The 23,460-nt window shown below is 45.3% G+C and overlaps 1 protein-coding gene across 34 annotated transcripts in view; it reads right to left on the bottom strand.

The window, feature by feature from the left end:
- Bbs9 (Bardet-Biedl syndrome 9) overlaps nt 1–23,460 on the bottom strand; it is a 423,050-nt gene that overhangs the window by 348,795 nt on the left and 50,795 nt on the right. For all 34 annotated transcript variants that reach the window (XM_087561778.1, XM_087561774.1, XM_087561752.1 and 31 more), the window contains one exon: nt 12,953–13,066. In XM_087561778.1, the coding sequence (XP_087417904.1) occupies nt 12,953–13,066 (114 nt within the window). The remainder of the gene's footprint in view (nt 1–12,952; nt 13,067–23,460) is intronic.

The raw sequence follows: 23,460 nt of genomic DNA, 5'->3' as shown, positions 1-23,460 counted from the left end.
TCAGCCTCTCACAGCCTCACCTCAGCCTCTCACAGCCTCACCTCAGCCTCACCTCAGCCTCACCTCAGCCTCACCTCAGCCTCTCACAGCCTCACCTCAGCCTCACCTCAGCCTCACCTCAGCCTCTCACAGCCTCACCTCAGCCTCACCTCAGCCTCACCTCAGCCTCTCACAGCCTCACCTCAGCCTCACCTCAGCCTCACCTCAGCCTCTCACAGCCTCACCTCAGCCTCACCTCAGCCTCACCTCAGCCTCTCACAGCCTCACCTCAGCCTCACCTCAGCCTCACCTCAGCCTCTCACAGCCTCACCTCAGCCTCTCACAGCCTCACCTCAGCCTCGCATCGACACAGCAGCAGAGCCAGCCATGGGCTCCAACCTCTACCATCATGAGCCCAAGTCTTCCTTTAAGCTGTTTTCTCAGATACTTGTCACAGCACTAAGAAGTCTTAGCAGACCAGGCTTGCCCAACCATGGGACTGTTTTGGTTAAATCTTTTACAAATTCTTATTTAGCACCACCTATTGTGCGCTAATGACTGCTGGACACTATAAAAACTATAATGGACAAAACACTTGGATTCTCCCTCCTTCCTCTCTCAGAGTCTATGTAGAACTCTGTAGTTAGCAAGGCAGGAGAATGGGTTAAGAGCTAGGAAGGGTGTAGCTTTGGGATCTGCTAGCTCTCTGTGTATGTCTCTTTATGACTGTAGCGAGAGCATCATCCTCTCAGCTCTGGCTCTCCATTCTGAAAAACAAAATGGTAGTTGGCAAATCTAGCTGTGGTATCATGACATACAGGAGATATGACAGCAAAATTCTTCCAGATAATCTTTTCTATTAATAAATACAAAACTTCCTGGTCAAAACTCAGCCTCCAGCAAACAAACATTAACACTCTGCATGGCGGTGAGGTTGTAAGACACAGACTAAGAGCTGGAGAGATGGCTCAGTCGGTAGAGGGCTTGCCACAAAGCATGAAGACCTGTGTTTGGATCGCCAGCACACACACGAAAAGCCAGGTATGAAAGCATGAGCCTGTAATCCAACACTGGGAAAGAGTTAGATCCCTGGAGTTCACTGACAGACATCCTCATTGGATCGGTGAACTTCTGTGGAAACTCTGTCTTAAAAAATAAAGTACAGAGAGTAGTCAGGGACTCCTAAATGTCTGTGTTCCATGTACTCTTGCAAACACCCTCATGCTTTTACACACAAATGCCACACACACGCACACACACACACCACACCACCACCCCCACACATATACCACACACATTATATGTACCACACACATACATATACACCACATACATACCACACACACCACCACACCACATACACTCATACACACACACACCACATACATTATACATACCACACACATACACACACACCACACACATTATACGTACCACACATATACATATGCACACACCACACACACTCTCTCTCTCTCTCACACACACACACACACACTGCACCATACCATACAAACACAAATACCACATACACTACACACACACACACACACACACCACACCATACCACACAAACACAGACAAATACCATCTACACTACACACACACACACACACACACACACACACACACACACACACCAAAGAAAAAGAGAATTGTATAGGACAGAAACAATATGAGTACAGCAACATAAACAAGTTAAAACCTAAGAACACTCTGGAAAAATAATCATGTTGTGCTATTACTTTATACCAACAGTTAGCTTGTGAAATAGAAATGAAAGATAACCTTTCCAAGATTCTACCAGAATCATTCCAATGTAACTGAACTAAAACATTTTATGAGGTAAGGTACAACCATTTTTCAAACTCATCACTGGGATTAGCATCAAAGACCTTTCCAACACTAACACTGTGCATTAAACAAACAAGTAAATGGGCAACCACTAGACAAGAGCAAGTATCGACTAACAGAAAGAAAGGACCAAATTCAACTCCTTAGAAAACGGTCACCATCGAGCAGATGCACGTGAGGCTCCAGAGGCACTTGTGAAGCCAATAACACCAAACTCCACACGGGAGAAGTGGCGAGGTAGTGAAATATTTCTAAAACCCCAACATTTAGAGGAAGTTGGATCAAGGGGTGAAGAGGCTGCGTGGAGAAATGGAGATGCCCCAGTACAAAAGCTCTGCTTCTATAACATTTCTTGTCAGACAAGAAAAGCAGAAATCCTAGTATTTGTTATTATTGTACGAAGTGAAAGAGAATAAGAAGGACTATCAAAAAAAATAAGTAAAAAAATATAGCAGTTGGACTAAACACCCCCAATAATTAACTGTTTACTGAGAAGATTGCCAATGGAGGCACTGCCACGGGATGCCTCCCTCTCAGAAGGCCAAAAGAAAAGTGGGGAGTTGGGCAGAAACTGCCTCTGGTGAAATAGTCAAATAGAAAAGGGAAGAAATGGGTATAACGCCAGGAAACCTAGAGAAAATTCTTACCAAAAAGCTCCATATCTAAGAGCTGTCTCCTTCCCTCAAAGACATAGGCAAAGGCCATCTAGGTTTTATGAACACATCCTGGTGGGACAAAGTTGAAACTTACAGACTACCCAGGATGTGTGAGGTACACACACACCACACACACACATACACACATACACACACACACCATACACACACATACACACACATGCACACACATACATGCATACACACACATACATATACACACACCACACATACATACACATGTACACATACACACACACACACACACACGCCCCCCCCACGTCATACATATCACACATACACACCACAAAGAAAAAGAGTACAAGAGTCAAGATACTGAACAAAATTGTGGCAGGGAGTACTATGGCCAGGTCCTCTAGTCAGTCTACCTCAGCCTCAAATAACCTCTCTCTCTCTCTCTCTCTCTCTCTCTTTCTCTCTCTCTCTCTTTCTCTCTCTCTCTCTTTCTCTCTCTCTCTCTTTCTCCCCCTCCCTCCATCCCTCCTGACAGCACCACATACAGGCAACAAGCAGAGACAATGGACAATAACCAGCATCCAATCAGTGTGTGAGGAAAGGAGACAAACTCCTCTGGGTAGGAGAGGAGGCAAGAGAAACTCACCATCGCCATGAAAATGCAGATAGGCCCAGAAAGAGACACCAAGCTAAGCCGATACAGGGGAAGTGGCTGGGCTGGCAGCCCACAGAGGCTCTACAGAAGAAAGGTGGAGGGAGAGGACAATGGAAAACAACATACAAAAGAGAGATTGAGGAGAGACAGTGCCATGAACTAAAAAGAAGTGACAGTGCTTCACACTAGTGCACAGTTTAATGAAAAAGACGGAATCAAAATATGCATATATGATAACAGAAAGGCTGAGTTTCATGATGAGAACAAAACTTAACACACATACACATGGGTTTTAGATGGGTGCATGTATGTGTTAGTACACTATAGAAACCGAGAGACATATTGTTGACAAATCAAACTTACTTATAGTACTGTCTACCAAGTCTCAAATGAACAGTGAATCGCAGCCACCCAAATCCACATAAATGGGCAATATTTAAAAGGACTGTGTGAGGGGTTGGGGATTTAGCTCAGTGGTAGAGCGCTTGCCTAGCAAGCGCAAGGCCCTGGGTTCGGTCCCCAGCTGGGGGGGGGGGGGCGGGGGGAGGACTGTGTGAGAGGATGGAAAGATGGTCAAATGGTGAATCACTTACTGCTCTTACAAAGGATCCAGGTTCAGTTCCAGCACCCATGTGTGCTCATAACCATCTGTAATTCTAGCTCCAAGGGACCGGATACCCTCTTCTGATCTCCACAGACACCAGTAACAAAGATGGTACACATATACATATATACTTGCAGGTAAAACACTCATACACGCTGGAGAGAAGGCTCAGAGGTTAAGAGCACTGACTGCTCTTCCAGAGGTCCTGAGTTCAATTCCCAGCAACCACATGGTGGCTCACAACCATCTGAAATGGGATCTGGTGCCCTCTTCTGGTGTGAAGACAGCTACAGTGGACTCATATAAATAAAAATTTTTTAAAAATTTAAATTAAATTAAAAATTGAAGGCCTGTCCCAGGCTACTCGAGGTGGAGCCTCTGGAGAAATGACTAAGTTCAGAAGGCTTTCCCTGCATAAACGGGTCATTGTCTTATAAAACAAAGTAGTTTTGGTCTTTGCTCCTCCACTCTTCCACCATGTAAGGATACCTAGCTACAAAAACAGGCCTAATGACTCAGGCCTATAATCCCAGCAAGTTGGAAGATCCTAAGTTCAAGGTCAGCCTAGACTGCATAATAAGGTTAGAGCTCTGTTGCTGAGATTAAACTCAACCTGGGCAGAGCACATTTACTTCCTTTTACAATGTGCAGTCCAGCATCCAGAAAAATCAGGTTAGGAACTGAAGCGGAAGCCTAGGAAGAGCACTACGAGGCTTCTCCTCAGCCTACTGTGGTACACCATCAAGGACCACCTACCCAGGGGTTAGTCAGCTGGGCCTCCTACTATTCATCAACCCAGAAAGTACACCTCGGGCTTTCCTAGAGGCTAATCTGGTAGAAGCATTTTCTCAATTGAGAGGCCCTATTCCCAAATGACTCTAGCTTGTGTCAAATTGACATAAAAGCAGCTAGCACAAGCCCAGCCTAGACAATTTAGTGGGATCTGACTCAAAATAAAAGGTCAAAAAGGGGGCTGAAAATATGGAATATTCACCTAGAGTGTGCAAATACAGTGTCTCAAACCGGGCGCAGTGGGGCACGTCTTAAATCCCAACGCTTCGGAGGCAGAGGCAGGCAGATCCAAGTGAATTCAATGCCAGCCTGGTCTATAAAGCGGGTTCCAGGGCACCCAGGGTCACACAGAGAAATCCTGTCTTGGGGCAGAGGGTGGGGACCTAAATAAATAAAAATTTTAAAGATGAGTATGTAAAAGAAAGGTGGGCAAGCAGGAAGGGACCCTGACCACACTCTGACTTGGTGACAAGTTAGCCATGAGCTTCCTAGCCTTCAGAACGATAATAAGTGACAGTTTTTTATGAATCACCTAGACTCAGGCACTCTGATACAGTAACAGAGACCGATTAAGAAACGATTACATGTCAGGAAACCTCAAAGTTTACAAGCATACACCATCCTGAGGAATTATTCCAAGTATATAGACTGGAAGGTGAACGAAGAGCCAAGCAGCAAGGTGAGGCGAGGGTGCTGGCAAGGTCAGACTGCAGCCACTCACGGTCCTGCTCGGTACCTACACAAGCCGCCCCAAAGTGACCCAGCTGTGATCCAGCACATGTCATGGGCATTTCAACACAGCTCTCCCACAGCATAAACATGTGTCTGTTATGTTATCACATGGCTTCTGGTGCTGTCTTGCTAACTTAAGGGAAACCTACATTTTAACTTCCAATATAAGATTTGACAAGGAAAAAAATGTATATAGTAATAAATATTTAGTATCATAGTTTTCAAGTAGCTTTCTGGTAAGTTAACTTAAGTTGAGATGTTTTCTATTTTTCATAAGGGCATCTATTTTCAATTTATGAAAAATAAGAACCAACTGAGCTTTTTATTTAAAAATTCCTTTTAGAGCTGGAGAGATGGTTCAGCCATAAAGGGCACTTCCTGCTCTGGACCCAGTGCCCACATCAGCTCCCAGCACCCACAGCTCACAAGTGCTTGTGACTTCCCCTCAGGGGACCCAATGCCTCTGGCTTCTAACACCCGCGCTACATGCACAAACCATGTGAACACACACACATAGACATAACTTCTAGAATAATAAGGTGATTATTTAAAAATGGTAAGACCAGTCATAGTGGCTCCCACCTTTAATCCCAGCTCCAGGAAGACAAAGGCGGGCAAATAACTGAGTTTGAGACCTGCCCAGTCACCACAGTGAGTTCCAGGCCAGCCAAGACTACACAGTAAACCTCTGCCTCAAAAACCATTTTAGAAAGATATCCTTTCAATTTACTGATTGTCATATTTCCCTTGTATTTCACATTAAAAAGCATCTAGCTTTACTTGTTGAACATAATATGTTTAATGACTGTTCCCTTTCAGTGGAGAAAAAGCTAAATCCCAAAAATATGAAATTACTTTGGATTAGCTGATAGTGGCACATCTCAGGGACATACTGCTCCACACTGTGATCAACGGCTGTGTCTGCGGCTGGCACCAAGTCACTCCCCTCCTCCTGTCTGGGTCCACATGTCTCAGATATGACTACATTTACAGAAAACTATCTCTAAACGTTGTTGTTAAGGAATGGTGAAAGTGAGGAAGAAAAGACATAAAATTGTGCTGTGCAGAACACCAAACCAAACTTCAATCTCTCTCTGAAGAGGGGCAGGGGGCACGGTGGGCAGCAGGGACCCAGGTTTATACAGTGTTACCTCGACCTTCATCAGAAGCTTCTCCCTCCATGAAGAGCACTTAACGCAGATGCACGGTGACCAAGGTGTGAGGACGAGCAGCCGTTGGGTACCCGACCTTAAATAGGCACCGCTCGGGACATTGGCTAAGGACATGTCCATGTACAGGGACCTAAAAGGCAGCCTGGCTTACATGAAGGGCACTGGAGGGATAAAAGGGAGAGGGTGTGGGGTAAACTTGATAAAGACGCATCATATTCACAAGTGGAATTCTCGAATAATACATTTTAAGTTAAAAATAGAGGATAAAACCATTTTTTAAAAAAGCAACTTTGATTTTTAAACTTTTTTTAAAAATCTTTTCATAAGCTGAACACACATCTAATTCCCAGAACCAGGGAGGATGAGGTAGGAGGGCTCTAGCAGGTCTGGGGCAGCCATGACCCAGTGAAAGCCAGCAGGGTGGCACAATGGGTTCCAACTCAAAGAGGTTCTGACTTGAAACATGTTCCCTACTGAAGAAAAAGTGTGTGTGTGTGTGTGTGTGTGTGTGTGTGTGTGTGTGTGTCTGTGTGTCTGTGTGTCTGTCTGTGTGTGTCTGTGTGTCTGTGTACCTGTGTGTGTCTGTCTGTGTGTACGTATATGCATCTTGTGTGAATTTGTGAGTGTGGGAGTCTGGGGGGGGGAGTGTGCATATGAGTATGTGAGTCTGTGTGTTCATTTGAGTGTGTGTCTGTGTGTGTGTCTATTTGTGTGCATGTGAATGTGTATGTGTGTCTGTCTGTGTACGTGTGTGAATATGTGTATATGAGTGTGTGTCTGTGTGTCCATGTCTGTGTGTACATGTGAGTGTTTATGTCTGTGTATCTGTGTCTGTATGTGTCTGTGTGTGCATATAAGTGCGTACATGTATCTCTGTGTGAGTGTGTGTATGAGTGTGTATGAGCATATATGCGTGAGTATGGGAGTGTGAGAGTATGTGTATTTGAGTGTATGTGTGTGAGAATAGGCATGTGAGTGTGTGTGTGTATGTGTGTGTATGTGTGTGTGTGTGACTAACATTTCATTTTAGAGACTTTCTTAGACTTCCTTATAAACCAAAACAACAAGCAAAAAACGAAACAACATAAACATATAACGTAGAAGCCAGTCAGTGTTTTGACATAATCTATGAGTAATAAAATTAATCACTTAGGGGGAGGCAGTGGAAAAGACACTTGCTCTCAAGCCTGATGACCTGAGTTCAATCCTCAGGCCCCTCAAGTTGTCTTCAGGCCTTCACATGCACACAATGGTTCCTTTTCTCTTCTTGCTCCTGTTCTCTCAGTCTCTCACCCTCACTCTTGCAGACACACATAAATAAATGTAGTAACCATTTTTAAGCTACATACTTAAGTATAGTCCTTTCTGACGGGAGAGTCACTCTAGATTGAAAGGCAGCCCAGGTAGGGAGGGGTTGGTGCAGTTTTACCTCCACAGCATTCTTGATGCTGAAGCCCAAGTTCAACTCCCTCCTCTCTCACTGAAGAGAGCTTGAGGGAACTTTCAACTGCAGAGCTGGAGGCAGGATGGCAGAGGGAAGGGCCCAGTTGCAACTTGGCATCACCAAACACTGTCAGAAACTCAGACTCACAGGTCCAAATTCAGAATGCTGAGGCTCAGACAACGGTCTTGTGATTCAAATGCAAATTAAAGTTTCAAGCGCACAGCGGGGAGGAAGAATCCCCAGCAGTACATCCTATCAGACATTAACTAATAATTCCCCCTTTAAAACTTAACACTTCTCTGCACCTTGAAGAAGTTTCTATTTGTTTTTAGTCAAAGGAAGAAATTCCGGTATACAATTTCCTCATTCATGATCTGTGTTATTTCTTTTGTTTTTCTGAGGCACACTCCAGGGCCTCATCCCCTTGCCTCCACCTCCACAGTGCCTAGATTACCTGGGCCACCCCTTCAGGCCGAGCTCCCCCTCTTAGTCTCAGGCAGTCCCCAACAACAGACAGTAGTAGAGGCCTGCCCTCTAGTGGTAGCTCTTCAGGTGCACAACCCCAGTGTCTCCTCACCTAATCTAAAACAGTGCCAGGTTTTATCCTTTTCTTGATTCCTTTTCTCAAACACTAAGTTTTCTTCGCCTTGTTAATTCTAAGTAGCATGAAAGAATGACTCACTCTTGAGTGGTTCCAGCATGCACCAAGAGGACCCTGAGCCAGTTCCTGCTACACTGCCAGTTCCAACCAGTTTTAGCCTGTCCCAGCCAGTTCCAGCCTGGTCTTTGAGACCTTGTCTCCAAAAATGCAAAACATGCAAACAAACAGAGGAGCACACAAAGCTACACTAGAGACAAAGTTCTTTCAAATGAATAAAACTTGGGGGTGACTTGTCTTCTTCCCAAGGGCTAAACTGCTTGTTTTGTGTACCAAGGGGAACACCCTACAGTCAGCAGACTCCATCATCTCTACATCCTGTGTACCAAGGGGAACACCCTACAGTCAGCAGACTGCACCATCTCTACAGCCTGGTGAACATTTTTGTCCAGTATGGAGACGAGTGCAGGGCAGTGAGCACACCATCTACATTCCCTAAGGCAGTCTGGCTTATTTCTTGACAGGACTTTGACTCACAAAGCTGACCTGGAACTCCTGATCCTCCTGACTCCACCTCCTTCTGACTCAAGTTTTGTTCTCAACCAAAGAAAAGTAAAGTGTGTCAGGACAGCCCCGCGCTTTGTTGAGAGTTTTTCCTTGTGAAACCCAACTCAAGAGCTAAGAGAAGAACAGGTACACCTTGTATTCAGCTCCTGCTAGTTACTAACAGGGAAAAAAATGCCTCATCGATCAATTTCCCAAGGGTCCTTCAACCAAAGACAGCGTCCTAGAAGTAAAGCAGACATGTAATAGTTTTACGTGATGTCAGAGCCCTTGTGACCAAATGAAGGCCTGAAGAACAATTTCACTTGTGGATTTTTAGCCCACATTGGATGAAAATGTGGGTTGTCACAGAGAAGCTTCAGGACAACAGGGTATGAGCAGACGGTCCCAGCAGGAAGCACTCAGCATGGGCTCCTTGTCCGAGTCTCCCCGTGAACCTTCATTCAAAGAGAAGAATATTCCTCATCACAGCACAGCGAGCCCACCTCTCACAGGACAGTCACATGACCTGCAGGAGCAGGGGGTCAGCATGTTCTACTTGAACAACATCCATCGACTTGCTCATCTGTCTAACTGCTGAGGAGAGCACTGGGGTTTCATGAATGCAGAGTATAACTGTCAGCGAGCCACAGGCCCTGCTCGAGAACCTGGGTTTTAGAAGAGTGAGTCCTGAACCCATCACATTGCTCTGACGGAAGCAGAGAATGTGGTTAAGCTAGTTAGGTTAACTTGGTCTGATGAAAAATAAAAAAATCCAAATCAAGCTACAGAGCGCTAAGTTCATGGCCTGAAGAACCACAACATTGCTAAGAAAAGAGCCAAAGTGCTGTCCTCACCGCACAATCTGTTTGCACTCCAGATAGATCGTAATTTCGTTTCATTGTTCTGTCTGTCTGTCTGTCTGTCTGTCTGTCTGTCTGTCTGTCTGAGCAAGGCCATACTCTTATCCAAAGCTACGAAGGAACTCACTATCTACATTAGGCTACTTTTTAATATCACGGCAATCCTCCTGCCTCAGTTTCCTGAATACCAAGAGTAGACGCATGAGACACCACACCTAGCTAGATCCACAGGACTTAGCACTTTGCTTTGGTGATTTGGTGAGAACAAACAAATTGAAAACAGTTAAATAGGCAATCTGGAGATTAGGTCCTCCAAAGATGTCAGACATTTTAAAAGAAGAGTGATCACCAAAGGCAAGAGGTGTGAGGAGGTGCTGCATGGTTGACATTACCTTTCATATAAATCCCAGCTCTGTCTCCTCTCGACATTCAACTGTGTCCTTGAATAAGCCAACACTCCTCAGACACTGCGCTATAACCTAACCAAGTGTTTTGCTTCATTACACAAAATGTACTTGCCCGTCACTAACGAAAATATTCTAAATTGGGGGCTGGAAGGATAGCTCAGTGGTGATGAACATTTGTTGTTTTGGGTTGGGGTTTGCTTAGAGATTTATTTTATGTGCGTATGTGTTTTGCCTGCATGTATCTGTACCCTTTTATGCCTGGTGCTAGTGGGAGTCAGAAAAAAATGTTCAGATTCCCTGGAACTGTGGTTATAAATGGTGATGAGCCACCATGTTGGGTCCCTGTGCAAATGTTCCTCCCCTCTGAGCCATGGTTCCAGCCCCACTTCTTGCTCTTAAGGAGGACTCAGGTTCAGTTACCAGCTCCATACATAGCTCACAACCATCCAGCTCTAGGCAGTCTGATATCCCCTGGCATCCTCAAGCACCTACACACACACACACACACACACACACGCGCGCGCGCGCGTGCGCGCACACACACACACACACACGAACACACACGCACACATACACACACATGCACGTGCACACACACGCACATACACACACGCACACACACATACACACACGTGCTCACATACACACATGCACACACACATACACACACACACTCACGCACACGCACATGCATGTGCACGAACACGCGCACACGCGCGCACACACACACACACACACACACACACGCGCACACACATTAACTGCAGTGAAAAACCATGAGCTGTGTCTAGATGGACATGCAGCAGGAAGTCTTTTATTGCTTGGCAAAAGATGCATACAAAGGCAGAGGACCAGTCTAAGCCAGAAGTGGCAGCCTTCTCCTTTTCTGGATTCAACAAGACACTCAGGAAAGAACTGCTCCTGCCCTGAACATAGCCATAAGATTTCTCTGGTAATTATCTGCACAGTATCAGACTATTTTCATGGCACTCATGTGTGTTAGGTAGTGTAAGTAATCCAGGAATTACAAGGCACACAGAGGAAGACACGCGATGGAGCACAAGTGTGATTCCAGCACTGGGGAGTTTGTGCAGAAGAGGCTCACTGTGAGTTCAAGGCAAGCCCCGCCCACACAGTGAGATCCAGGTCAGCCTGGACTACAGTGTAGACCAGATCTCAAAAAGACAGACGGGGGGTTGGGGATTTAGCTCAGTGGTAGAGCGCTTGCCTAGGAAGTGCAAGGCCCTGGGTTCGGTCCCCAGCTCCGAAAAAAAAGAACCAAAAAAAAAAAAAAAAAGACAGACGGGGGTTGGGGATTTAGCTCAGCGGTAGTGGGCTTGCCTAGCAAGCACAAGGTCCTGGGTTCAGTCCTCAGCTCCAGAGGAAAAAAAAAAAAAAAAGACAGACAGACAGACATTAAAAAGCAGTTATACATTCAGAGACCATGATATGTGTAAGCTAGACACAACCATCACCCACTTATTCAAGGAACTTAAGGAACTGCCAATGTCACATGCAGTGAGGACAGACCTCCTGGAATTTATCCTGAAGCCCAAAGACAACAGGGGCATCTGTTGATAAAGGTGGCACCCTGGTAAAGGGAGAATCTGGAAGAGGTACTTCTCCTCTCAGGTAACGGCTTGTTGTGACCGAGCTCATGACTGAAGAGCATTACCACGTCTACATCTAAGTACCTATCTGTCCCTGTTCCCAGGCTTTCTTGTCTAGAAGGAATCCATAGGCACTCTCCACATGAGAGGCAGGGAGGGCACGTTTGTCACCCACCTGCCTTTAGCCGGTTCGGCTTGGACTGTCACTAAGATCAAAACGTCATGCTGGCTTTCAGTGGAATTAGAGGTGAGGGCCATTCACCTCTAATTCCAGCAGTTGGGAGGCAGAAGCAGACTGTTCTCGAGTTCAAGGCCATTCTGGTCTTCAGGGCATGTTCCAGGACAATACACAGGGAAACCCTGTCTTAGAAAACAAACAAACATCTCATGCCACAGAAAGTTGTGGCAGGCAGCCAGCTCTACCATAAAAGAACTCACCTTTAATTAGCTTATTAAGACAAACTCTGTAGAAAACATATTGTCTTAATTACTTGCTATTGCCATGACAACACACCATGACCAAGGCAACTTATAAAATAAAGCATTTAACTGGGGCTCCTAGGTTCAGGGGTGAACCAACCACCATTAGAGCAGGGAGCTTGGCAGCAGACAGGCAGGCTCGGCATAGGAGCTGAGAGCTCACATCTGACCCACCAGCAAAAGGCACGGCGACAGCCAACTAGGAATGGCGTGGGATTTCGAAACCTCAAAGCCCACCCTAATGCCACAACTCTTCCAACAAGGCCACATCTTCTAATCTTTCCCAACAGATCAACTGAGGAGCAAGCATTGAAACATACGAGGCTGCGGGGCTGTTCTCATTCAAACAACCACAGATGTTTCCAAAGAGCACTGAAGAGGGTATAAGGATGTAAGTCGTGGGGCTATCAAACATTCCCATTTTAAAGTATACTTTTAAATGATTTCAAGTATCTAAATATAAAAGTTTTACTAAAATACTTACTTAATACTTGAAGATTCAAACCACATAATATCCCATTGTAATAGGACCAAAAGGTGTCACGCTGCCACTTGGAATGTCATGTGTACGGCTCAAAGTGCATTACCTTTGACAGCACCAAAGGGTCCATAGGTCATGTTGCAGGCTGTCCTCTGAAGATGGTGCTCATACATCAACTTTATCTGATATTGGTTTCCATGCTCCACATTACCCAATGTCCCTGTGGAGAAAGAGCGTAAAGGGACTGCTTTAAATCTGTTTATGCTGGTTTATATTAATGTCTTCTCATCCTCTATATCAGCTTTAAATCAACTTTAGTGAAATTAAAAATGGCAAACCAATAAAAGATAAGAACAATTAATACACTTGTCACAGAAAAAGCCAGCACAGTTTAAAAAGTATTTAAATCTCAGTTAGATTAATAGAGAAATACTACATTAGGGAGCATTTAATATGTGTTTCTGTTAAGCATTCCTGAGTGAGGCATAATTATTTAAATGATAGCAAAGCCATTTAGTTTCAGTTCTAAAATAAACACCATTACATTTTCCACTATAAACAATAGAACAGGACAGCAAACAAATGACATCTTTAAAACAACTCATTTTCTTGTCCACATTATCAAAATATCCGACCCCTTCAAATACTATGTCCTAATTTTTTAAACTAGGGATTGAGCCCTACCACTGAGATACACTGCCAGACCTTATATATGCTAGCCCTATGTTTTCTATGTTCAGAAAAATTTGCCAATGAACCCTGAAACTATAAGAATATATTTTCTGCATTTTAGAATAGAAATGTCATAACTTTTTAAATAAATAAACTGTAGACATTTTTCCTCTCCCTAAAAAGTATTGAAGCAGGGCTTCAGAGCAGACACTGAATGCCCCACTCCTGACTGTCTGCTGCTTAGGGCCTTTCAGGGGACCGGCCCTCCTCAGGGCAGGTCTATGGCTTCCATCCCTGAAAAACTCTCAGCAGTAAGACTTCGCCACGCTCCCTGAAGAAGCTGTGTCTTCGGGTTTTTACTGCTGTGATGGATGACCAGGAACAACGTGGGGAGGAAATGGCTCACAACTTTCAGTTCAAACTCCATCACTGTGCACAGCCAGCAGGAACTCAAGGCAGGAATCTGCAAGCAGTGACAGATGCAGAGGCCACGGAGGGATGGAGGTCACTGGTTTGCTCTCATTGTTTGCTCAGCCTGCTTTCCTAAAGTACCCAGGACCACCAGCTCAAGAGTGGCACCAACCACAGTGATCTAGGCCCTCCCACCCCATCACCAATCAAGAGAGTGCATCCCAGTGTTGTACTGAGACCATTTTCTCAGTTGAAATTCCCTCATCTAAAATGATTCTAGCATCTGTCAAGCTAACACAAAACTAGCCAGCAGAACTGACCCCTTGTCAACTTGATACACAGACACGTCACTGTTCAACTAGAACATTTTCTTTTTCATTTGTCCCCAAGATGGCCTGTTAACATTAATAATAAAATATAAAACATAAATAACTTTAAAAGTCCCATAAAAAGTTTAGTCTCTTTAAATTATCCAAAACTTCTTTCAAAATTCAAGTCTCTCTAAAATATCCATGGTCTCTCAAAAATATACAAAGTGTTCCTAAAATCCCAAAGTCTTTCCAAACTCCAAACAGTATTGAAACCAGGGCTTCAGAGCCAGATACTAACTATATGCCCCATTCCTGGCTGTCTACTATGTCTCTTGAAAATTCCAAAGGCTCTCAAAAATTGTGAAGTTTCTTTAAAATATCCAAGGTGTCATTGTTTTGGGGTACGCTCTTTCATTTGGGGGCTCGTCCGGGATCGGAGTGTGACCCCCCGGAACCCCGAATGCCACTTGGAGGTACGTAAGTGTGAGTGCTGGAAAGTGGCCGCTGTGTGTGAGTGTGTATGAATTAAGTCCTGTAGTCTGTGTTTTTCGGTACCGGTTTAGTGTCTTGGTGCACTGTCTGGGCAGAAGAAGGATTCCTGCCCTGTGCACGGGTGGAAGAAGGTTCCCCACCCCGTAGAAAGCTAGCTTGAGAATGCACTGTCTGGGCAGAAGGAGGATTCCTGCCCTGTGCACGGGTGGAAGAAGGTTCCCCACCCCGAAATGGCGCCTGTGAGTAGATGAAGGATTCCTACTCCGAATAGTCTTTTTCTTTCTTTTTTTTCCTTTTTAGAAAGCGCACCGGGGGACGCCCCAATCGCGCAGGCTCTGGGACTCGTGAGAGACGTTCCACGAGCCAGCCTTTGTTGGGTCCTGGCTCTGGGACGCGTGAGAGACGTTCCACGAGCCGAATTTTGTCAGGAGGACCCGGCAACAGACAGTCAAAAAGATCTGACTGTGACTTTGGAGGTCATGTTCGGCTGCCTATTTAAGTATAGGCACGGACAAGTGTGCTTAGATGTGTTAGTGTCTGTTGTCTGTATTCTGTTTCTGTGTTTGGTATCCCAGAATCAGCTAAGGTTAAGCTGCAGTTTGGGCCAGGTACTGAAGGTACCAGGCATCTGTGGAAATTGGTTATAGGATGCTTTGTTTTAGTCTTGCTTGTCTGGTTTGTTTTCTGTGGTATTGTCGAGTATCTTTTTTGGCTTTTGTTTCGTGTTTGACTTTGGACTGACGACTGTGTTTGAAATCATGTTTTGCTTTGTTCGTCAAAGAGTTTTACTTGGTCCCCTTAATGCTTAGTGAGTAAGAAACTTAATCTTATGGACCCTGCTCTAGTGGCGGTGTGTTGGTTGATAGCCAAAGTTAATTTTTAAAACAGTGTTTTATCTGTGCTTGTGCTCGCAGCCAGCTGAGATAAGCTAGAGAAGTGAGTAAATTTTGCTTGGGAGCAAGGAATCTTAAAGGTGGAGTTTCAGCCGGTATGGCACTTAGTGCGTAGCTGCCTAAAAGATCAGAAATGCTGTCAACAGGCTATAAAAAAAAAAAGGGACAGGCTGTGTTAGAAATGCTACAGGAAGAATAATCTAAAAAGGCTGAGAGCTAGGTGGGGCTATAAGGAAAACAAGAACAGTAAAGGAATTTCTGACATTTGCTCACAGTAGGAGAGCACTCATTTAGAGAAGTTCTTTAAGGAAGCCTCATTTAGAGAAGTTCTTTAAGGAAGCCTGCCTTATCTGCTGTCTTTATTCCAAGGGAGGAGTCAGTCTCCAGCACTAAATTACTTGGAGGTGGCCAAGGTCAGGATTAATGTTTTCTTTTCCTTGGGCCCTTTAAACCCAGTGAGACAGTTTGGTAAAGGGCTACTACTGAGGTCCTGATAGCCCCAGGTGAACTGGTTACGATTCTTTTGTCAGCCACCTGGCATCTAGCAACCAGGTTCTAACCATCTCTCCATCCTTTTGTTATTAGTTGTTACTAAAAGCCTAGTGTCATTTGAAGGCTGGTTCTCTTGAGAGGCAAAGCCACGGAGCTGACACTGAAGAGAGATAAATGCTGTTTGCCCTCTTCAGTAGACCTCTATTCTCAAGATTCTCTTGTTTTCTCACCATCCCATTTGAGATGCTTGTTAGTAACTGTTACAGGTCTTCTTTACCACCGAGGAAAGACGGAATCCTACTAGAGGCCAGAAAAAAAATGTTCCAGACACGGATAGAAGGCCCTCACTTCTGCCTGCTCTCTTCAGACGCCTGAAGGTAAGGAGTGCCAGGTCTGCCGCCAGGCTCCAAGGGTGGGTCTCTGAGGGGCTGGAAAATGCCCCACCAATCTGGCTAAGATAAGGAAAAGATATGAAGAGAAAGTTACAGAAATTTGAAGGGTTAAGCTAAGTCACTGAGAGAGTTATTGTAAGTTGCAGAGAAAATAAGTTGATGCATGGTTCAGGGTCTGTGCAGAAAAGTGGACAGCACCTAATAGCTGTAGAAGAAGATGCAGAGAGACTGGAAAAAAAAGAAAGAAAGAAAGAAAGAAAGAAAGAAAGAAAGAAAGAAGGAAGGAAGGAAGGAAGGAAGGAAGGAAGGAAGGAAAGAAAGAAAGAAAGAAAGAAAGAAAGAAAGAAAGAAAGAAAGAAAGGAAAGAAAGAGGATTAAAAAGAGCAGGAAGCTAGGGAAGAAAAGAGACAAAAAGAAGAGGAAGTTAGAGAGCTAAAGAGAGATAGAAGACAAGAGAGGAACATATACTGGCCACAGTAGTTAGGGAACCTAGGAAGATAGTACCTGGCAACAGAAGAGAATTCCTGGCTCAAGATCAGTGTGCCTAATGCAAAGAAAAAGGACACTGGGTCAGGGACTGCCCAAGAAAGAACAAGAGGGGCCACTGGAGAGCTTCTTGGTCCTAGAGTGCTGGCTATGTACAGAGATAGAAGGGAAGTGTGGATACAGGGACCCAATGCTCTGTGCTCCTATGCCCCCCAGTGGGCCAATATCCAAAGACCTTGAGTGCAAGGGGCTACTGGCAACGAACAATACTTATGGACTGCCCGAAGAACAGTGGACCTTGGCGTGGGCCGGGTAACCCACCCACTAGTTCATAGTCATCCCTGACTGCCCCTATCCCTTGCTCATGAGAAAATTGCTCTCCAAAATGGCTTGCGTGGGCTGAAATGGCTGGGTGAGGCCATGTGTATGCATATCTGCAGACTGTGTATGTGGAGCTTAAGACCTGTCTCAGTGCACCAGTACCTGATGCTGGGAGATGTGTGACTTAGTCCTGATCTGCCTGGAACACATCACTCCTGCCAGCCGGGCACTAACAATTATCACCCAATCCAGGACTTAAACTGTGATAGAGTGGCTGATGTTCTGCCTTTGAATAGAGTGTCCCAAAAGATGGGACCACTGGTCAGCTGCCATGGACTAGATTCTCCACCGGCTGGGGACAATCTGGTCACCTTGCTGCCCAATCCGGACCTGGAGCCACCACAGCACGAGTGTCAAGTACTGGCAGAAGCCCATGGGTGGAGGAAAGACCTCTGCGACTGGCTGATTGACCCCTGCTGAAAGCCGAGGACCTTGTCCACAGACGGGAACAGTTCTCTTCATGAATGAAGGTCAGAGACAAGTGGGTGCTGCCATGGTGGACAACACAATGTCATCTGGGATGGCTCAACCCCCCAGTACATCAGCGCTGCAGATGCCTTTGCCATCTCTTGGATGCCCTGATGAAGCCAACAACTGTGAGTACTATTCATTGCTCAGGATATCAGGAGGGAAGAGATTCAGTGACATGGGGCAATAACGAAGCAGATCAAGTGGCTCGAAAAATGGTTATGCAGGAGCCCATCCTGGTTGCAGACCTGCAAGAGACAGCCACTGAGAACTAGGATCGGACTAAGGGATGGCCTCACTTAGAAAAGGCCCAAATTGCTTAAAAGATAAAGGACAATGGCACACTTGAGGGGAAAGCTATACTTCCCAGGGAACAAAGAAAAGACTCACTTTGCCAAATACAGAAATGGACTCATTTAGGAGATAAGAAGTTTGTCCAAGTAGTTAAAGTGTATGTAATAGACTTTAAGATTTTAGCCAGAGAGGCAGTAGAAAGTATAAGGTATGTCAATAAGTGAATGCTTAGCAAGCAAACAGGGCAAAGAGACCTAAAGAGTTTGGTGAAAAGTCGAAGTGAACTTCGCTGAGATAAAACCAGAAAAATATAATCACAAGTATCTCCTAGTGCTTGTAGATACTTTTTCAGGAATAGATAGAAGCTTTCCTCACCAAACAAGAGACGGCCTCTGCAATCATCAAGAAGATACTGGAAGAAATCTTCCCCCGATTTGGAATGCCCAAGGTAATCTGGTCAGACAACGGCCCTACTTTCGTTGCCAAGGTAAGCCAGGGTGTGGCCAAGTATTTAGAGGTCGATTGGAAATTACATTGTATTTACAGACCTCAAAGTTCAGGACAGGTAGAGTAAATAAATAGAACTCTAAAAGAGACCCTGACCAAATTAACCATGGAGACTGGCGCAGACTGGGTGACACTCCTTCCCTCTTGCTCTCTTCAGAGCAAGAAATACCCCTTCCAGATTCAGCCTTACCCCCTTTGAGATCTTATATGGGGCCTCAGCCCCCCCCCCGACTGTATTAGATGATGTTACTGAACCAACATGTCATAGTGCCATAGTAATAATGATTTGTGTGCCAGGCTAAAAGACCTACAGGTGATACAGAAAGAAATCTGCTCACAGCTGACAGCAGCCTATGCCCCGGAGACCCCTGAGACATCCCATCAGTTCCAGGTTGCAGCTACACTGAGCCCAGACATTCGAGCCTCGCTGGAAAGGACCGTACCTGGTGCTGCTGACCACCCTGACAGCTGTCAATTCTCAGCCCTCACCAGCTGAGTACTAGCTGTTGGGGCTGAGAGCTGGGACCTAGAGGGAAATTCAGTCATGTTTGTCCTGGGTTCTATCAAGATAGGTGTGGGATAGGCTTGATTTCCATTACAAATGATGTAACATTGCATATGTTAGTACTCTTAACACTTCTTGGGACTGTGCCTCAGGGATCACAGTCTGTATAAGCTTAGAAGTTCTAAAAGCTAGTCATGACCTTGGTGGATAAGCTTGGATAGTGTCCAGATTAGAATCCTCATGTTAAGACAACAATACCAAGCTGTTATGCTAGATGAAGCTGAGTTCTCCATGAAGTTCTAGGATTAGAACTATTAACAAAAAAAAAAAGAAGTGGGGAATGTAGAACTAGAGTTTCATAAAGGTTACTCATTGTCACAGCCCGGATGTGCAGAACTAGAGTTTCATAAAGGTTACTCATTGTCAGAGCCCGAATGTGCAGAACTAGAGTTTCATAAAGGTTGCTCATTGTCAGAGTCCGATGTGCAGGGCCGGACGTGCCTGAGGGAGAGCCAGAGATAGGACTTGCCAAACCAGCTATCAGCCCCAAGGACACTGACCATCCGTAGTCACCCCCTCCCCTTCCTTCACCCCCCTGAGTGAGATGAGCCACCCTACCTGCCTGCCGAGCTGCTAGATAACACATACTCCTTGCTGATGTCATTTCGCGCCAAAAGTAACTGTGCACCTTTTGAATTGACCAATCATGTGTAACCGCACGAATGCCCCTTACCTCCCCTATAAAAACCCCCGAGTTTGGAAGCTCGGGGTCGATTCCTCTGTCTCCTGTGTGAGATACGTGTCGACCCGGGATCCCGCTAAGACCTGGGATCTCGTTAATAAAGCTACCTCGTGCTTATACATCAAGAATGGCTACTCGTGGTTCTTGGGGGCACCCCATCCCACAATTGGAGCGAGAGACACGTTCCCCGTTTAGGGGTACGCTCTTTCATCATAACTGTGGGCTCTCAGTAAATCAAAATAAGTTATGTACTTTCTCCAAGACAGAAGAGCCGGAGCACAGTCACAGTCAAATCATTGTCACACTTCTGGGATCTTCACAGCTCCCGAGGGCTTCCCACAGGACACTGGCATCAGCTCACACCACTCAGAAGCTCAGTCAGGTTCCACTCCAGGGCTCCTTCCTGCCCTGGTGATTGTCCCAGGGCAATGACATCTCTAAAATGCTGGCGTCTCTGCAACTGGGCTGCACCCTCACCAAAACCTTTCCAGAGAACTACTCAGGGACCCTGACTCCACCACGTGGTCCCAAGTCTCAACTTCCCTCCATGGCCCCCTCAACCCTGGCTTTGACATTCACTAATGACTTTCCCAGCTTCTCCGAGGGACTCCAGGTGCCAAGCCCCAATGCTCTCCATGACCCGTAAGGCTTCTAAATCCAAGTTCAGCCACCAACATAAGGTAGCCTGGGCCCTCTCTAGACGACAGCTTCTGTGCACTGAGCCCGAAGAAACGTTTGCTCAGAAAATTGGTTTCGATGATGCCCAGGTCTCTTCTCGATCACAGCTGAGTCTTCACCCACAGCTGAGCAGCTCCAATTGTCCAAGCAGAGGTTTAGCTTTCGTAGTTCCTAAGTCAAAATATCAATGGCTCCCACAGTCCCACATAGAGGGACTCTCAAAGTTCCCTCTGAGGCTGTACAAGCCAGGCCTCTACTGTCTGCATCACTCTGAAAATTCTTCTCTTCCAAACTCCCACAGAACATACCACCAAGATCTGAGCATTCAGCAACTTCTCTAGCACAAAGCTCAAAAGTCCTTCCGCAATTGTCTGAAGCCATTGTTCAACTGCTGTGAAGAGACACCATGACCAGGGCAACTCCCATAACAGAAAGCATTTAATTGGGGGCTGGCTTACAGTTTCAGAAGTTTGTAACTTAGTTTCAAATAATGGACTCATTATCATCATGGCAGAAAACATGGTAGCAAGTATGGCCAGCGTGTTGCTGCAGTAGTGAGAGCTACATCCTGATCTACAGTCAGAGAGAGGTGGAGGAGTTGGGGGAGCTGGGCCTAGCATGGGCTCTTGAAAACTCAAAGTTTCACTCATAGTGACACACTTCCCCCAACAAGACTGCATCTCCTGATCCTTCTCAAACAGTGCCATGACTGAGCACTTGATGACTGAGCACTTGATGACTGAGCACTTGATGACTGAGCACTTGATGACTAAGCACTTGATGACTGAGCACTTGATGACTGAGCACTTGATGACTAGGCACTCAAGTCTATGAGAACCATTCTTATTCAAACCACCACAACAATCCTCCCCAAAACATAATCAGGTTTGCCACAGCGATACCCCATGACCTAGTTCCAATGTCTGACCTTAGGGTTTTCACTTCTATGGTTAAACACCACGACCACCAACAACCTGGGGAGGAAATGGCTTATTTCGGCTTACAACTTTCTGGTCATACTACATTACAGAGAAGCACGATCTTAAAGCAAGAACTTGGAAGCAGTGGCTGATGCAGACACCATGGAGGAGTTCTAATTACTGGCTTGCTCCCCACTGTTTACTCAGCCAGCTTCCTTAGAGGACCCAGGATCACCAGCCCAAAAGTCACATCTGGGCCCTCCCACATCAGTCATCAATTAAGAAAATGTATCCCAGGTTTTCCCACAGGCCAATCTTCTGGGAGTATTTTCTTTTTTTTTTTTTTTTTAATTTTTCAGAGCTGGGGACCGAACCCAGGGCCTTGCGCTTGGTAGGCAAGCACTCTACCACTGAGCTAAATCCCCAACCCCTGGGAGTATTTTCTTAATTGAGGTTTACTCTTATGTAATGACTATAGTTTGTGTCTACTTGACATAAAACTAGGCAGCACACTGTGTCTTTATTAAAGATTCTACAAACTGTTTGGCCTGGGCTAAGGAAAGCACCACAACTGTGGAGAAGTCCTTGACCATTCATGTTTGTTTGTGCTCAATTCACAATGTGTCTATCAACAGATGAACAGGTAATAAAAGGTGTTCATATAACAATGAAGTTTTATTCAGCTATAAAGAAAACTGAAAATGTACATTGAATAGCTACAGATAGTACAGAGAATTAGTCAGTGTTGAGTGATCAACCCTTAAAGGGGCATTTATTTATACCACTCCCTCTAAGACTTAAGGAACATCAAGGAAGAGAGAGCAGAAAGAATTTAAGGCCCAGATGACAAGGAGAAGGACTACAGAATTTTATCATCAAGAAATGGTACCGCCATTGTAACCATGATCTTAGAGTGGCTGTGGTGGCCTACACTGGTACCACACTGGACTGGCCTGTCAACAGTCAATCATGGGGCAGGGAGGGACTCATGAGTCCTATGCCCCCCGATGAACAAATGCTACATCTGGTCAGCTCTGGAGGAGGGGAAGGCATTGTCCTTCCTTCTATCGACATGGGTGAGCACCTAAGGATAGTTCTAAACCCATCATTACTCTGCCAGCTGGTTTTTATGTCAACCTGACTTAAGCTAGAGTCAGTCATCTGAGAGGAGGAAGACTCAACTGAGAAAATACCTCCATAAGATCCAGCTGTGGGAAAACATGCCTTGAAGGACACTTTCTCAATTAGTGATTGATCACAGAGGGACACATCGGGTAGGGACAGCACTGGAAGTCCTGAGTTCTATAAGAAATCAGTTTGAACAAGCCATGAGGAGCAAACCAGTAAGCAATACTCTTCCATGGCCTCGGCATCAGCCCTGCCTCTGAGTTTCTGCCCCATTGCCTTTGATGGTGATCTATGAAGAGTAATATAAATAAACCCTTTCCTCCCAAATGTGCTTTTGCTTATGGTGTTTTATCACAGCAATAGAAACTCTGACTAAACAGCTACAGAGAGGACACTGATTAAAGTCAGTAGGTCACAAAAGAAAAGCCATGCAGGTGTGAAATAGGAGGTTGAAAGGGGTCAATACAGAGATAAGAGAAGGCAGGAGAACATTGCCAGAGTGTATTATATACAAGCATGAAATTTTCCCAAAAAAAATTGATTAATAATATAAACCCCTGGAACTGTAAGCCAGCCCCAAATTAAATGTTTTCCTTTATAAGAGTTGCTGTGGCCATGGTGTCTCGTCACAGATATCTAAGTCCTAACTAAGACTATTATAACAATCAGATAACCAGGGCTCTGAATAAACTGTTTCCTTACTTCCTGAACGCGGATTATGTCAACACTGGCAGGTGTCTGTAATCTCAGGTATTTCTCACGAAGCTGAGGCAGGAAGAGGCCTTGAGTCCAGAAGTTTAAAACCACTATGGACAACACAGCAAAGAAGAGGAAGAGGAGGG

The sequence above is a fragment of the Rattus norvegicus genome, chromosome 8 (genome assembly GCF_021556685.1).
Source record: "Rattus norvegicus strain SHRSP/BbbUtx chromosome 8, alternate assembly SHRSP_T2T, whole genome shotgun sequence".
In the NCBI taxonomy this organism is placed as follows: Eukaryota; Metazoa; Chordata; class Mammalia; order Rodentia; family Muridae; genus Rattus; species Rattus norvegicus.
Note: the sequence above shows the minus strand (reverse complement) of the source record. Positions and strands in the feature narration are given on the sequence as shown.